This window comes from Chlorocebus sabaeus, chromosome 10 (genome assembly GCF_047675955.1).
Source record: "Chlorocebus sabaeus isolate Y175 chromosome 10, mChlSab1.0.hap1, whole genome shotgun sequence".
In the NCBI taxonomy this organism is placed as follows: domain Eukaryota; kingdom Metazoa; phylum Chordata; class Mammalia; order Primates; family Cercopithecidae; genus Chlorocebus; species Chlorocebus sabaeus.
The window spans coordinates 116,696,987-116,713,311 of record NC_132913.1 but is presented as its reverse complement, the minus strand read 5'-3'; the positions used below and the strand labels follow the sequence as shown (position 1 = coordinate 116,713,311).

At 39.8% G+C, this 16,325-nt stretch overlaps 1 protein-coding gene across 1 annotated transcript in view; it reads left to right on the top strand.

Moving 5' to 3' along the window:
* PID1 (phosphotyrosine interaction domain containing 1) overlaps positions 1-16,325 on the top strand; it is a 253,765-nt gene that overhangs the window by 116,011 nt on the left and 121,429 nt on the right. Inside the window, exon 2 of the mRNA XM_007966529.3 lies at positions 1,807-1,953. Coding sequence (XP_007964720.1) covers positions 1,807-1,953 — 147 coding nt within the window. The remainder of the gene's footprint in view (positions 1-1,806; positions 1,954-16,325) is intronic.

Genomic DNA, 16,325 nt, shown 5'->3' with positions numbered 1-16,325 from the left:
CTGGTTCCAAGGCATGGCCTCTTGGGGCTGTGCATGCCCCTGCTTCTTTAAGTCATAGGCTTAAATACTTACCTTGTACTCACTTTGACTCTTGCTAAATTCCTACATGTCATGAGTTCAACAGAATTCTGTCTTTATGGGGCATGACTAATGCTCTGTGAAGGTGGGTGGTAAGGATGGGGGATGCACACACTCTATGTTTCGTATCTACTCACATCTGTGCTCCATTGTCCCATCAGACTTCCCTTACAGAACAGAAGTTCAAAATAAAATTATTAAGACTCTCTATATTTTTCTTTTTCTTTCTTTCTTTCTTTTTTTTTTTTTTTTTTTTTGAGATGGAGTCTTGCTCTTATCGCCCAGGCTGGAGTGCAGTGGTGCGGTATCGGCTTACTGCAACCTCCACCTCCCAGGTTGAAGTGATTCTCCTGCTATAGCTTCCCAGGTCACTGGGATTACAGGTGCCCGCCATCACACCCGGCTACTTCTTGTATTTTTAGTAGAGACGGGGTTTCACCATGTTGGCCAGACTGGTCTTGAACTCCTGACCTCACGTCATCCCCTTTCCTTGGCCTCCCACTTTCAAGATGGAGACATTAAGCCGAAGGCATTCAACCAAGCATGGAGTCCTTCTGAGTGTGAGGTCCTACTAAGCACAGGCTGCAGGCACATGGAGCCAGGCATGTGTCTGTGTTTGTGTGTGTATATGTATGCTGGCTGCTTTATATTTTGATGAGGAAGGGCTGTCTCATGAGGTAACATTTGATCAGAGACCTCAAGGAGGGGAGGAAGCAAGACTTGCAGATACCTAGGACAGGAGCAACACGATCAGGGGTCCTAAGGCACAGGTGTCTTTGGCTTATTATCAGAATAGTAAGGAGGACACTGCGCCTGGACCCCTACTTGAGAAGATGGGGATGGGGGATGAAATCAGAGAGGCAGTAGGTCTCTGAATCATGTGTGGTCTCAAAGGCCAAGGTAAGAACTTGGAATTTTTCCATGAGAAGATGGGAAGACATAGGAGGGTTTGAGCAGAGGTGGCATGGCACAGTTAGATTTTAGAAGGATCTCTCTGGTGACCGTGTGGCAAATCTCTGTATAGGGACAAAGTGGGAAGTGGTGGGAACAGTTTGGATGTCATTATCATAGACCGAGAAAAGGTGGTCTTAGACTGGGTGGTATGGATAGCAGTAATTGAATCTGGTTGGATTCTGAGCATCTTTGACAACAAGAGCCAACAGAAGTTGCATATGAAATGAATATTTACCTAGGGTCCTGGCCTGAGACAGCAGATAAAAATGGTCTAGCGTAAAGTAGTGAATTTCCTAAGATTCTACAGCATGAATGAGCTTGGGAAGGCAGAGAACCGAAGTCTTGTGTACTTTTTCATCTGTTCTACTTCCACAATGTCTTGACTTTTTCCAAAATAACCCCTGTAACATCCTCTTCCAAACATCTTGTGTAGCTGAATCTACGTGGATTCCATTGCCACAATTTCATCTGTATACAGTACCTTGGAAGAGCTTCTCAGAACATAATGTCCTGGGTGAGGTGACTTTACCACTAAGTCAAGTTTCTGTGGACTCTGCTTAGGGATTGACTGTCTCCACAGTTTCATTTGAGTGATGTCCTGAGGTCCTGAGAAGACACAGTTCCCCCTCCTCTGTTTTACTAAGTATCTCTTCGCTTCCTGTAATAGAACAGAGTCAATAAAACAAACAAGTTGCTATTGGGTTTAATGTACAATTGCAGGACATATAAGTCTAAGTGATTAAACTACATGTGACTTATTTTTCTTCTTTTCAGCACTTTCAGACCATGCTGAAGTCTAAATTGAATGTCCTAACACTGAAAAAGGAACCTCTCCCAGCGGTCATCTTCCATGAACCAGAGGCCATTGAGCTGTGCACGACCACACCGCTGATGAAGACAAGGACTCACAGTGGCTGCAAGGTATGGGGCACGTGGCCAGCAGGGGTTCTCTTGGTGAGATAGCCTCAAGGATGTGTGGGCTTGAGACTTGTGTTTCACAACGGTAATCATTTTTAAGAATGAAAACATAAAATGACCAACAAAATAAACTCACGAATGGTGGTAGACTGAATTCATATCCTGTTTTATTTTTCTTAATGTCATAGCACTACGACTTTTGGACACCCGTTAAAGACCTAGGTGTTAGTATATGTGAATAAAATTGTATTCTCTCTGTGATTTCTGTAGCTCTGTGGAACTTTGGAATTCACAAGAAAAGTTTTGATCTTAATGATAATTCTTCTCTTGGTTCTTTCAATCTGAATAAAACATATCTTAAAGAATGGGGGGAAAAAAACACAAAAAATCAAGTTTTCTAACAGTTATACTCTCCAAATCCTTTAGGGATAATTGTGCATTTTTGCTTTGCTTCAGTTCTCAAAATTTATACTAATATTCATGGCTCAGAATCCAGAAACAGCATTTTTCATTTATGCAAACTTTAATGCCTACATGGAAACAAAACTAGAATATAATTTTGGTAAGCTTTGGATTTTTTCTCACATAATATTCTCTTTTGCTTGAGTTGATGAATATAGTAATCAATTTAGAGATCATAAAGAATATGTTTTATCATCAGAAATTTGTTTTGAGTAGTGGAAATAAAATAAGGGACAAGGAAAATGCATTTATATATGGATTTCTTTCATAACTTTATAGATACGCCCCTTGTTGCTTTCCTTATTGCTTTCGAGATACACTCCTTTTCCTTATTACTTAGTGTTAAGGAATCAGTTCTCACATAGCTGTGGTCAGGTTGGCGTCTACGGCAATCTTGGGTGACGGTGGTATGCACAAAACCTCACCCACATTCATTCATTCCACACATATTCATTGGGTGCTCACTGTCTGACCGGCACAGAGTCACAGTGTGGGCAAAACCCACCAGCATCTTTGTGGGATTTGACTGCTAGCTGGGGGGCATGGGAGGAGAAAATCGAGGTAAACAAGCATGATTAGCGAGAGATCCAATCTGTGAAGAACTTGCAGGAGAATCTTTCAGGCAAAAGAATAGGGCATACTAATTCTATGAGGTGGGTGGTCTTGGTATGTTTGGGAACAGCAGGGAAGGGGCCAGTATACCTGAGAAATTGAGAAAGTCTTGATGAGTGATGGTGCTGGGTGGGGAAAGAGTCTTGTGGTCATGGTGAGTTTAGGTTTCATTCTAATTACGATGGGGGGTGGAATCATCGGTGGGATAAGGGAAGTGAGCTATGTGACTCATTTTAAAGTGATTTTAAATGGTAATTCTGATAAGGTGACTTTCCAACTTCCCAAGAGCTATTGTCAGTGGCTCTGCCTTAACAGGAGAGAACGAATCAACAGAACTGGCGTTAGGTCCATTGCATTCAATGCTTTTGGTGAATTGATGATAGAAGGGAATAAAAGTACTCATTAAATTTGAAAGTGATTTGAGATCAAATTCATTATACATTCTTCAGAAGATTTATTAATGCTATTTTGATTTCTGTTCCAGTGAGGGAAGATGGTGCCTCAAAGCAAGATGAAATCAGTAGGGACAAGTATATGGAGGAGAATTAAGTGTGATAAAGCCTATAAAGTACGTTTAAAATGGGAAGAGCAAAAACTACACAGTTTTAAAATAAAAATACCTAGCAATCTGAGAATATAATTTAGATATTAAACAAATGTGTGTGTGTTTGTAAGAGAGAGAAAAATATTTGCTAGAATAAAAACCATCATTTTTCAGAAAAGGATTATAGGGTTCATGTCTCATGGACTAATTTTTTCTGTGTACTGCCTTAGGTTGTGCTCATTTATTTTACTTTTAAAAGGACGTTGAAAAAAAAATAGTAGGAATTCAGAAGAGTGTGCCAAAGAGGGCAAGGGTTGCTTGTGCTGGCCTCGGTATGTGTGGCTAGCTAGACAAAGGAAATAGGCAATGATTTCATTTAGACACCAGGAAGAACTTCTGCATTCAAGGAGAAAAACACATTCCACTCGACTATAAAAAATTTATGGACTCTCCATCCCTAGAAACCTTGAAGAGGCGATTCCAGGCATAGATAATCATAACCCTGGAGTCAGGAATCTGGGCTAACACCTCTTGAGGGCTTTTCCAGCATTATTGTTCTATCTGAAGGAAGAAAACCTGCAACGTGTAATTCTCCAAATTGTATACTATCAACAGAACACACTTAAGTTTTAACTGGAAATGTACTGGTGTTTTATTCTTTAATTCTCAAGGACAGTGTCACTTCTGTGTTCTGAGTTTTGTTAAAAAAAATTTATCTATTTGAACCTTGAAATTTTGGTTTAAAATCCTTTTAGATCTTCCCCATTTTTTTCTGATCATCTTCAAGAACAAAGTCCAGTGTTTCCTCTCTGATTCTTGCAAGTAACTTAGCTCACAAGACGCCAGCTGCAGAAGGAACGCTCTCTCGGGCTCACGCCTCCCGGGATAATGAACACAAAGTAGCCCAGGCCCAGCTGCAGGGCCAGCTCACGGGACCCTCAGCCTTCACACAGTAGTTGCTCTTTTTCCCTAATAGCTCTTATAACTTTAGGTTTGGGGAGGGAAAGAGGTAGGAGGAAGCAAAGGAAAGGGGAGTTGAAAATGGGTTATGGCGAGCACCATTGAGACCCTAGCTCATCTCAGATTTCCCATTTTCCACTGATCTGTATTCTCCGTGGGTGCTGACGGGAGTGCCTTGCTAGGCTATTCATGTTTCGGGCAGCTGGGTCTTTGTGTGTTCTCCTCTATTGCAGCCACTTTTTTTTTTTTTTTTTTTTTTTCTGGAGTAGAGTTATTTAACTGTACAACCCACTGCAGTGCATTAGGACTCTTGTTGGAGCTGTTTGGAGTATCAGACGCTGTGTGTGATTTTGCTGCAGCAATCCTGGCTTGTCACATCTTTCTCCTCCTATCTAGCAAGATGGAATCCTAGGTGGCTTCAGCTTGTTAGCAAACATTTATTGAATTCATAGTCATTGAAAACCTACTGTGTACATGGTATTGTGGAAAAAGGAATAAAAATAGGTATTGTGGGGGATGCAATGTATAACCAAATAGAGGAAATAAGACAAGTGCCCAAATAAATAAATCACAAGTACTTCTGAAACTTGTGTGAGTATCAGAATCCCCTGGCAAACAAACTCCTGTACCTTCTTCCCAGAGATTTTGACTCAGACGCTCGGCTTAGTGGTGGGGAACAGGAGCCTGCACTTTCAATTATACCATGTAATTTACATGAAGGCGAACCATGTTTGGAGGTTGAAGTTCTGAGCTGCAGAGTCATGTGACAAGAGCAATGTAAGTGACATGAACAGACACGTAACCTGGGAGGTAGGGAGTAGGATGGAAAATGGGATTTGGTGGATTTGCTATCGCAGTCCAGAAAGCTGGCTTCTAAGGAAGAACTGGGCTCTGGAATTACTGGATCAGATGTCAGCACTGTGTGTGCCGCCTTATCCTCCAGCGGGAGCTGCCCTCCTTTGCGTTGAGACTTGCAGCTCCATTCACTGAAGTTCTCAAAGCCTTCACAAAATACTGATAATAATGATGACCATAGTAATAAAAAATCGAAATAGAAGTCTTAATAATACAGAACTGACACTAAAGAACACGTGTTGATTGATGCATTAAGCGGTCATCTATGTGCTTTTCATGGCATAGAGCCATTTCAGCCTCATGGCAACCCAACGGTTTAAGTGCCAGGTGTAGCCCCGTTTCACAGATGAACTAGTTGAGGCGTAAAGAAGTTCATCTCAGTGTCCCAGGGTCCCTCGTTAGTAACTAGCGGAGCCCGGATTTGAGCTGCAGCATTCTGACTCCACAGCCTGTGCTCCCCCCACCGTATTCCACTGCCACTGGGTGGGTTCCATGTCTATCCCCAGGTGTCTCTCGAAACAGGTGAGCCAGTTGTGTCATGTGATTTTGAGCAAGCTGTTTCTTTTCTGCAGGCTTCTGCTTTTGCACCTTTCATAGGTCAATATCAGGATCTCATGGACATTATAAAAAATTTAAAAAAGAATTTAAGGGCTAGTTGATTTGGCAGGTGAGTTGTTACACACTCCTTAGTGGATTCTGAGTTTCAAGCCTACCAACCCATCCTGCTGTCTTTCTTCCAAATGTCCAAGGCTGGAGGATTTACCTTGTTTAATTGGATTGGAATTTTATCTTTTCTTACAGAAACCAGAAAGCATAAGGAAAATACTAAAAATATCATGTAATTTTACCCAGATATACCACACAGATTCTCACATTTAGTTTTCTTAAGAAAAAGGCAATCTACAATGAAAAATCATATGCCTTGTAAAAATTATATGTGTAGATATATAACCAACGCAAAATGCCCACTGAGTTCCTATATGGCCGCGTGGATGCTGTACAATACCCATTCCACAGTGCTTATACTGTTAAAGCAAAATAGCAGCAATGTTGTCACAAACAAACTGATGCATAATTGGGGATTTAGCACATAACATATGTCTTTTATTTAAAATGTTTTATAAAGTTTGTGATTGCTGCTAATTTCTGAGCATGAGAATTTCTCTGAGTTGCAAAAGGGAAGTAACCCAGAAGAGAAATACCAAGGGGAGGCGTGTGTGTAGGAACAGGAAAAGCAGGATCATAAGCAGTCGTTGATATGGGTCTCCTGTTTGGGACTGAATCTGTCTGCCTTGATTGGGAGAGTCCCTGGCTGTCTTTCCACTACATCCTTTTCATCTGGCTGGTGGGGCCAGCGTCTGAGGTCAGCCCTGAGGGTTGGCTTCAGGAGGATGCTTCTCTTGGCCCCTGAGGCAACCCTGGATGTCAGTGGTGAACAGGCTAATTTAGCATGACCTCTTTTCTTTTCTTCTTTTCTTTTCCTTTCTTTTCTTTTCTTCTCTTCTCTTTTCTTTCTTTTCTTTACTTCTTTCTTTCTGTCTCTCTCTCTTCTTCTTCTTTTTTTTTTCTTTGAGTCTCTGTTTGCCAGGCTGGAGTGCAGTGGTGTGATCTCAGCTCACTGCAATCTTTCCACTTCCCAGGTTCAAACGATTCTTCTGCCTCAGCCTCCTGAGTAGCTTAAATTGGAGGCATTGGCCACCAGGCCTGGCTAATTTTTGTATTTTTAGTAGGAGTTTTCACCTCGTTGGCCAGGCTGGTCTTGCACTCCTGACCTCAAGTGATCCACCCGCCTTGGCCTCCCAAAGTGCTGAGATTATAGACATGAGCCACTACCCAGCCAGAATGAGATATTTCTTTGTGCTCCCCTTCCTTTCTGTTCCCTCCCATCTTAGGCTGAAGGTGTCCGTGTCTTGATTCTGTAGCCTATCTAGCAGTGCTTGTTCCTTTGTCCTTTACCTAGTGTCCCACCAGCCCTTCACCTAGGCCTGTGCTCACCATGTGCTTGGCCCCATGTACCCAAATCTTGCCTCCTCCTGAGTGAGGCACTTGGCCTGGCTTGATGTGAAGCCCCATCTAAAGGCACTACTGACATCTTCCCATTTGTGAGGGTAACTGTCGAACAAACTAGTTTCCGGGAAGGAGTTAATGATCTGTAAACCATAACAATTTTTATATTGCCTTTTTTGAGATTCCGTGCATTCAGGTATAACAGTAGTAGTCCCTTAGCTCTCAGGAAGGAAGAGATTGATTACAGTTTCATGGAATGGAGAGGAGATGTTTCTGAGCTGAAGGCTTTGCAAGTAACCCTCAAATACTACCATGGAGTGCTTGTGTAAAATGGCCAGTGTGAGAAGTGAATTCCAGTAATCCAACTTATCTCATGATATGGACTCTTGATTTGAATGTAGGTGTATTTGAAATTAGCATCACGTGTATCTGATTTCTACACCTAAATCTTTGGGTTCCGTTGATCAATTACATATTTAACTTGAAATAAAGTCATGTTTTCTCATTTTTTCTCATTTTAGACAAAGGGCCATTTTTTACTCCTTAACACAAATGAAAATGTTGGTTTTATTGTGTGACCATCCTCATCACATGCGTCTCTATAGCTCTTTCTTGCATTTTGGGCATTTATTGAATCCTATTATGCCAATTATACAGACTTAGTTTTTGCAAAGTTAGTTTCTGACTTCAATGTCAAGACAGAATACATGTATATATAATATATGTAATATATTATATATATGATTAGATTCAAGCCTGTGGTTTCCATTGATTATTTTAATCTAAATTCAGAATGATTGATATTTATTTTCTCTTTATACTTTCTTACACTTTCCTGTAAACAAATCAAAACATTCACTTCTGCTTGTCTCCTCAAATGCAGGAAGCTAAAGTTTGTATGAGCTAACCTTTGTTGTTTCAGAGACAAGCTTTTATTTTTCTGCAATTTTTACCCTTTGTAGACTTGTAAAAATTTTTTCCTCTCTCCCTCCCTTCCTTCTTCCGTCCCTCCTTTCCTCCCTCCCTCCCTTTTCCCCTCCCTCCCTTCTTCCCTCCCTCCCTTCTTCCCTTTTTTCCTTTCTCCCCTTTTTTCCTCCTTCTCTCTCTCCCTTCGTCCTTCTTTTCTACTTTCTTTCTACATCCACAAGAATTTATTGCACATTGTCAGGATTGTTCACTCGCATACAGACATCTATCTGCCTCTGATACTTAAGGACCAAGGAGCCAGCAGAATCAATGGAAAAGGAAGCTTTTGAAAACCGGAGGAATCTCCCTGTCCCCAGCAGGCACTTACCCCACCCTCAGCCTTGCCCCTCCCTCTCCACCCTGTCCAGTGCCCATTCTCCTAACCTCCTTGTTCCAGTCTCAGAGGAGTCAGGGGAGAAAGTGGAGATGGCTTCAGGGTTAACTGAAGCCTCTATCTATTGTTTGAGTGTTGATCTTTAAATATATGTTCAAATACAGACTCCTTATGCGACTGCTAGTGTACCTAGAGGTTTTAATGTAAACTTCTTGGCCACAGGTCCAAACTTAGAACTTTGAATTCTATACTTTGGTTTTTCCATTGACAGCCGTGGTGGCTTCAGCAAAGCTCTTTATCCTTTGTGACCTCACTTTTGTTATTTGTTGACTAAAGTCTTTTCGTACTAGGAATTAAAACTTCTCAGCTGATACAGGTGTTTGGAGTGAAGATTGTAACTTTGCCTGATTTCTCTGGTTTGCCACATAGAATTGACCTTCGCTTAACGCTTGTTGAGTTGGATGACAGACTTGTTTATGGGGTCACTCTTAAGACTGGTGGTTGCAGTAGAGCTGCTGTCCCATGGAGGGATTCTCTGGAGATCCCTGAAAGCTTCAAACTACTTATTTCCGGGTGCCCCATACTGTGAGGGCCATAGCTGTAAATCCTTGTCCTTTTACTTTAGAGAGTCAGATTTGACATTAAAGCCTAACTTTTGGGCAAATGACAAAGATTATAATTTTCTTACTGACAAAATTAGTCTCCTTGATTTTAAAAACTCCTGGGATTGTAAGTTATGCTGCTATAAAGACACATGCACACGTATGTTTATTGCGGCACTATTCACAATAGCAAAGACTTGGAATCAACCCAAATGTCCATCAGTGACATAATGGATTAAGAAAATGTGGCACATATATACCATGGAATACTATGCAGCCATAAAAAAGGATGAGTTCGTGTCCTTTGTAGGGACATGGATGCAGCTGGAAACCATCATTCTCAGCAAACTATCACAAGAACAGAAAACCAAATACTGCATGTTCTCACTCATAGGTGGGAATTGAACAATGAGATCACTTGGACACAGGAAGGGGATCATCACACGCTGGGTCCTATTGTGGGGAGGGGGTAGGGGTGAGGGATAGCATTAGGAGATATACCTAATGTAAATGACGAATTAATGGGTGCAGCACACCAACATGGCACATGTATACATATGTAACAAACCTGCATGTTGTGCACATGTACCCTAGAACTTAAAGTACCAAAAAAAAAAAAAAAAAAAAAAAAAACCTCCTGGGAGATCAGCAAAGTTTCATCAGTGAAAAAAATGGGAAAACCATCTAAGTGTTTAAATGTGTGAAAAAGATAGTATGCAATTTTTGTTCAGCAATACTATGAAAAATGTGCAGTCATTAAAAATTTTGTCATAGAAATTATATTGGCATGGAAAATATTTGTCACGTATTAAGTATATAAAAAGTTGATTATAACATGTTATTAGTATCCATTTTTATACAATAATGTAAAATAAAATAATTATATGTCGACATTTGTAATAGAATGCTGGACAGATATACTAAAATATGAACAGAAGTAATGTCTGGCTAATAAAACTGGGGATAAACTTTTGATTTTCCTACTTTTTTGCTTATTTGCATTATCTAAATTTTTAACACTGAAGAAAACATGTTTTTGGATGTTATAAGTTTGTCTGGAAAGTTTATAGGAAACTCCATTCTAAATGAAACATTTTGGAAAAAAGCTCCAAGTCAGTGACTTAGACATTTGTTTCTTCTCTGTGCTCAAATCAGAATTTCATAAGTTTCAGGGAAAGTAACGTTTTTCCATTTAACTTGTGATTTGTCTGGTGTCAGACTTGTCTCATGTGCTCAGCATAGTAATTGTAAAGCTACTCAAACACATTTGAAAGAATGACATACCGATTTGCTGAAGGCTCCTTCCTGGCAAAATTAGTGGCTTAAAACAACAGAAATTTACTCTCTCGTAGAGGTAGAGACTGGAGGCCACAATGAGCATCATGGGACAGAAATCCACGTGTCAGCAGGGTCCTGCTCCTGGAGGTTCTAGGGAGACAATCCATTCTTTGCCTCCTGCAGTTTAGGAGGCTGCAGGCATTCCTTGGCTTGTGGGTACATCACGGCAATCTCTGCATGGTGGTCACGTTACCTTCTCTTCCGTCTATCAAACCTCCCTCTGCTTTCCTTTCTTATAAGGACACTTGTGAATGGACTTAGTGCCCGTTGGATAATCCAGTTATCTATCTATCTTAGGATCCTTCATTTTATCAAATCTGCAGAAAGACTTTTTCTTTGTAAGGTAGCATTTATAGGTTCCAGGAGTTAGGATGTAATGTCTTTGGGTGGCCATTATTCACCCTACTACAGATGGTTCTCTTATAATTGGGGAATTGTAAAAATGTAAAAATTGTCACACACACACACACACACACAATGTTCATAGTTCATCTTTGTTTTTTTTAAATTTTACTTTAAGTTCTGGGATACATGTGCAGAACGTGCAGGTTTGTTATATAGGTATACATGTGCCATGGTGGTTTGCTGCACCTATCAACCTGTCATCTAGGTTTTAAGCCCTGCATGCATTAGGTATTTGTCCTAATGATCTCCCTCCCCTTGCCCCTGACCCCCCGACAGGCCCTGGGGTGTGCTGTTCCCCTCCCTGTGTCCATGTGTTCTCACTGTTCAACTCCCACTTATGAGTGAGAACATGTGGGTTTGGTTTTCTGTTTGCAGCACGATTTACAATAGCCAAGACTCGGAACCAATCCAAATGCCCATCAGTGATAGACTGGATAAAGAAAATGTGGCACATACACACCATGAAATACTATGCAGTCATAAAAAAAGAATGAGTTCATGTCCTTTGCAGGGACATGGATGAAGCTGGAAGCCATCATTCTCAGTTCATCCGTTTTTTAGGTTATGTTTATTTTTTCTTAAGCCTAAGAAAATTATTTTCTTGGAATTCAGAAAGCTACTAAGAAATTGAAACATAAAGAAATTTGCTCTGTAAAGTTAGCATCTTACTCATATGTGAGCCAAATTCATTTTTTAATCACAATTTCTGAAAGAGAAGAGATACCTTAACATTTTATATAGAATACAGGTTTTTGCACAAAACCTGTGGTTTTTTTTTTTAACCTGTTCTACACAGGTTTTGTACTACAAATGTGAACATTTGTAGTTTGTTATCTTCCAATATAGTGGGCACATCAAACAGTGTTTGTAAAAGATTCACGGTACTGTCACAGGGACAGTGAATAGATACTTTTCTCCTCATTTTGAGTAAAGCTTTGAGCAGAAGTTTGAAAATGATGTGGGAAATATGAGTAAAATATGCGTGTCTGCGAGAAGTACCTTGTTATGCAGTTATTCTCCCCTTATGATTTCCTGTTTAGAGAGTTTGTCTTTGAAATAATTTGTTGGTTTAGTTCTGAAAATTTAGTTTAATTATTATCTGAATTTAGGGTTTGTTTATTTAGAAAAAAAGTTAACTATTCCACATATTTTTCTGGGTTGGTTTTGTGGATAAACTATATTTCCACTGTGGTAGACTTCATTTGTTAGCCAACCATAGAAACACCCCACGGAAAACCAATTAAGTTGATAAAAATTCATTAATAATGTCCCTTATGGTTTCCAGCGGAGATTGTATAACTTCTTAGAGATTCTCCAAAGATTATAGTAACTTCAAAACTAAAATCTGGTTTATACAAATATAATACTTAAATATAAGAAATTAACTTTTAAAATACTGTCTTGAGTATATATATTCAGCATTCGTTATGTCATTCTTACTTTCAATGTTCCATTCACCTTTTGCATTAGAGGAATCTGTACTGAGGGAACCAAATGTGAGAACAAGTTTACCTGCTACTCCAAGAGTAATTTTTTGTTTATTAAATGAAAAAAAAGATGCTTTAGGTACGAAAGCATTAAACAATATAGATGGTGAGTGTAATCTGATATAAACCTGGACTTTCCTTGTAAGTGATTTTTTCCCTTGAGTTTTAAATTTTATCAAAGCAATACTTGCAGAGATGAAAGCATCAAATAACAGTGAAAAAAACTAAACATCAAATATTTTTAGCTGTCTCTTTCATCCCTTCTGCATACCTCAGTCTTGCTTGAAGAAGTGATCCTAATTATTTATTTTGGCAGTTTCTTCTTGTGTTTACCTTTATATATCCAAACACTACACTTTATCCCATTATGATAGATAATATTTTTTAGCTTTCTGTTCTGGTAGCTGTAGATTTAGGCCCATAATGTCTATACTCACTCTCTTTCCTCCGTTTTGCTAATGTAATTACTTCTGAAAGTTTAGTGAACTCAGTATCTGTGTGATAACGAAAGGACCCATCAGTGCAGCATAATTTTTATTTCCTTTATTGTTCAATTTAGAATATATATTATTTTTAGAATTGTATAGTTTTATATACACCTACACTTAATTTTCCACAAATGCTTTATTAAATTTGGCATATGACTATCAATACATTCCCCAACTACCGGGTTATATGACATAGTGTATTTTTTTTTTTTTTTTTTTTTTTTTTTTTGAGACGGAGTCTTGCTCTGTAGCCCGGGCTGGAGTGCAGTGGCCGGATCTCAGCTCACTGCAAGCTCCGCCTCCCGGGTTTACGCCATTCTCCTGCCTCAGCCTCCGGAGTAGCTAGGACTACAGGCGCCCGCCACCTCGCCTGGCTTGTTTTTTGTATTTTTAGTAGAGACGGGGTTTCACCGTGTTAGCCAGGATGGTCTCGATCTCCTGACCTCGTGATCCGCCTATCTCGGCCTCCCAAAGTGCTGGGATTACAGGCTTGAGCCACCGCGCCCGGCCATGACATAGTGTATTCTTCTTCATCTCCTCCTGGGGATCTCACCCTGAGATCCTGAGTCCTCTTGTCCTCTTGTTCCTAAGTAGACTGTCTCTGGGTCAGCTGTACTCCATCTGTAAGTTAGGGACTTCTCTCTGTTGCTCTGCTGTGTTGGATACTCCTTTGTTTTCTTCCCCTTTTTAAGTTTACTCCTGTGTTATGCTGGAGCACATCTCCCAGAAGTAAACACTGTGTGCCTTTTATATCTGAAAGTTTCTTTATTTTACTCTCACCTTTTCAAAAGTTTGGCTGGTATAGAAATGCAGATTGGAAATAATTTCTACTAAGCACTGTGAAGACACTACCCATTGACTTCTGTGATCCCTTGTTACATTTCAGGAACCTGATCCCATTTGATTCAGATACTAATATTCGTTTGTATGTGACTTTCCCCTCTGTATTAGTCCATTTTCACCTTGCTATAAGGAACTACCTGAGACTGGGTAATTTATAAGGACAAGGGGTTTAATTGACTCAGAGTTCCACACAGCTGGGGAGGCCTCTGGAAACTTAAAATCATGGCGGAAGGCGAAGGGGAAGCAAGGCACATCTTACATAGCAGCAGGGGTTGGGGAAGTGCCATATTTACAAACCGTCAGGCCTTGTGAGAACTCACTATCGCGAGAACAGTATGGGGGAAACGGCCCCCGTGATTCAGTCACCTCCCACTAGCTCCCTCCCTTGACACATGGTGATTACAATTCAAGATGAGATTTGGATGGGGACACAGTCAAACCATATCATCCCCCAAGTTTTGCAAGCTTTAACGATCTTCTTTTTGCTCTTGGTCCTCTTTAATTTTATGGTTACGTGCCTTGGTGTGGATTTTCACCCACTTCATCTAGTTAATGGTTGTGGGCCTCTTTAATTTGGAGAATCTTGTTTCTTAATAGTTCAGCAACCTCAAGGAAAATCCTGACTTGCCCTTCTAATTTGGGAACCATTTAAGAGATAAGGACAGATGATAAATGTAGATTAGATCAAAATACCAGTTTTATAAAATTTGCTTAGGAAAATGTAGCTTTGGTATGTAGAGTCAGTGGGCTTTCTGAAACTTCCATATCTTGGTTAAAACCCTTGATATGTTACTGTCTTCTCTTCCATTCATTTTTTTCCTTGCAACTTAACATTTTCCATTATGATCAATTTAGTGAATTTTGAGAAGGAGAGGCGATACATATTGAAGGGCAATTTGCCATCTTTTCCCAGAAATCCTCTCTGGATTGTTAAATCCTCTCTAACTTGCTAATTTTAACCATTTGAACTTTCCTTTCTTGTGTCTTTATTTAAGATGAAGACAGTGACACTTAAGTTACTTTCAAGTTTAAAGAGATATTTATAAAGTACTTTGAACTTCTTTGTGGGAGCAATGCTATATAAATAAAATACTGCCATTCAGATTACAGCCTCCCCCCCCGGTTTGAATGTAGAGGTCAATGAACTATAGACAAAATGGTGACAAATAAGGTATGACCAAAAAATGGCAATGAATAACGCAGAGTCTTAAAAAGATCATAAAATCCTCTTTTAAATATGAACAGGGAGTTTTTTTTCATTACATCCCTGGGTATTTCAGCTCCTGACTATCCAGCTAGTAGAATATAAAAACCACTGTAACAACAGGTGCAGATGTGTTCCTTGGTGTGCCAGTTGTTCATTTCTTTGTTTTTAATGAAAATATTTTACATTTGTTTCTTGGCAAGAGAAATGATGTCTGGGCTTCTGTGCGTACTGAGTGCTCTAAATGAGACATTAGTCAGATTGGCATTTATGAGTCACCAGGCATCTTCAGAAGCCAAATCCAGGAATTATAAAATAATTTACTTAGGAAGTAATGAGGATAAATGAAATTCATCATCCTGGGAGCCAGGAAAGTTACCCTGTAAGCTAAAAATCCTACTGAAATTAGTTTCCCCCCACATTGATTGATTCATGCGTTCTCTTTAAGAGTTGTTTTCGTGACACTTACGAGCAGTGCTGGAATTCTCGTGTTTCCACCTAGTATGCCTGCAATAAGTGTTAGAGCAGGAACGGTGCCATCCACTATTATGGAAACACTTTCCTATTAGTCTGTTCATGGGATGGTGCAAAACAGGTGCTTGCTTACCAAAAAGCTCATTCAGAGTCCACCTTGCTTGTGGATAAAAGTCCCTTTTCTTCTGTTCTCCCCTCTTTATTCTCCTTCCAGATTTCCTAAAGTCTTTTTACTTCTTGGCCCTTCCTTGCAGCCCCATCAAGGATCCTGGTCTATCAGGAACATCTGGTTTGGAGGTAGAAGGAGCTCCAGGGGAAGGGAGCTTCAGGATCCTCAGCATTCATCGTCAGTAGGAGAAATGGACCTTAGTCTTGAAGATTACAAAAGGAAGTTTTATGTTGTAAAAACCTGGTGTCTTCATAGTTATTATGCCAACAGAACCCTGATTTCATTTCTCCTCCATAGCAAGGGTCATCATCCGGAAGAGAGAGAGCAGGGAGGAAGAGAAGTCATCCTACCACGTATGTACTAGAGTCAGTCTGAGACAAAGAGAGTCAAAGGAAGGAAATGTGCAGACCTATTAGAGCAATGAAAACAAATAGTTTATTTGTTCATGCTCAGTAAGATCCTCTACTAGGAACCCTACTCATTTTTTGTTTTTAAATTACAGACCCTTTTAAACAGAAGAAACACTACTGATAATTATAAATGTATTAATACATAGGCCAAATCTCTGTAACAGTTACTAATTATTATGTGTGTATATATATATTTTTAGAGACAGGGTTTATTA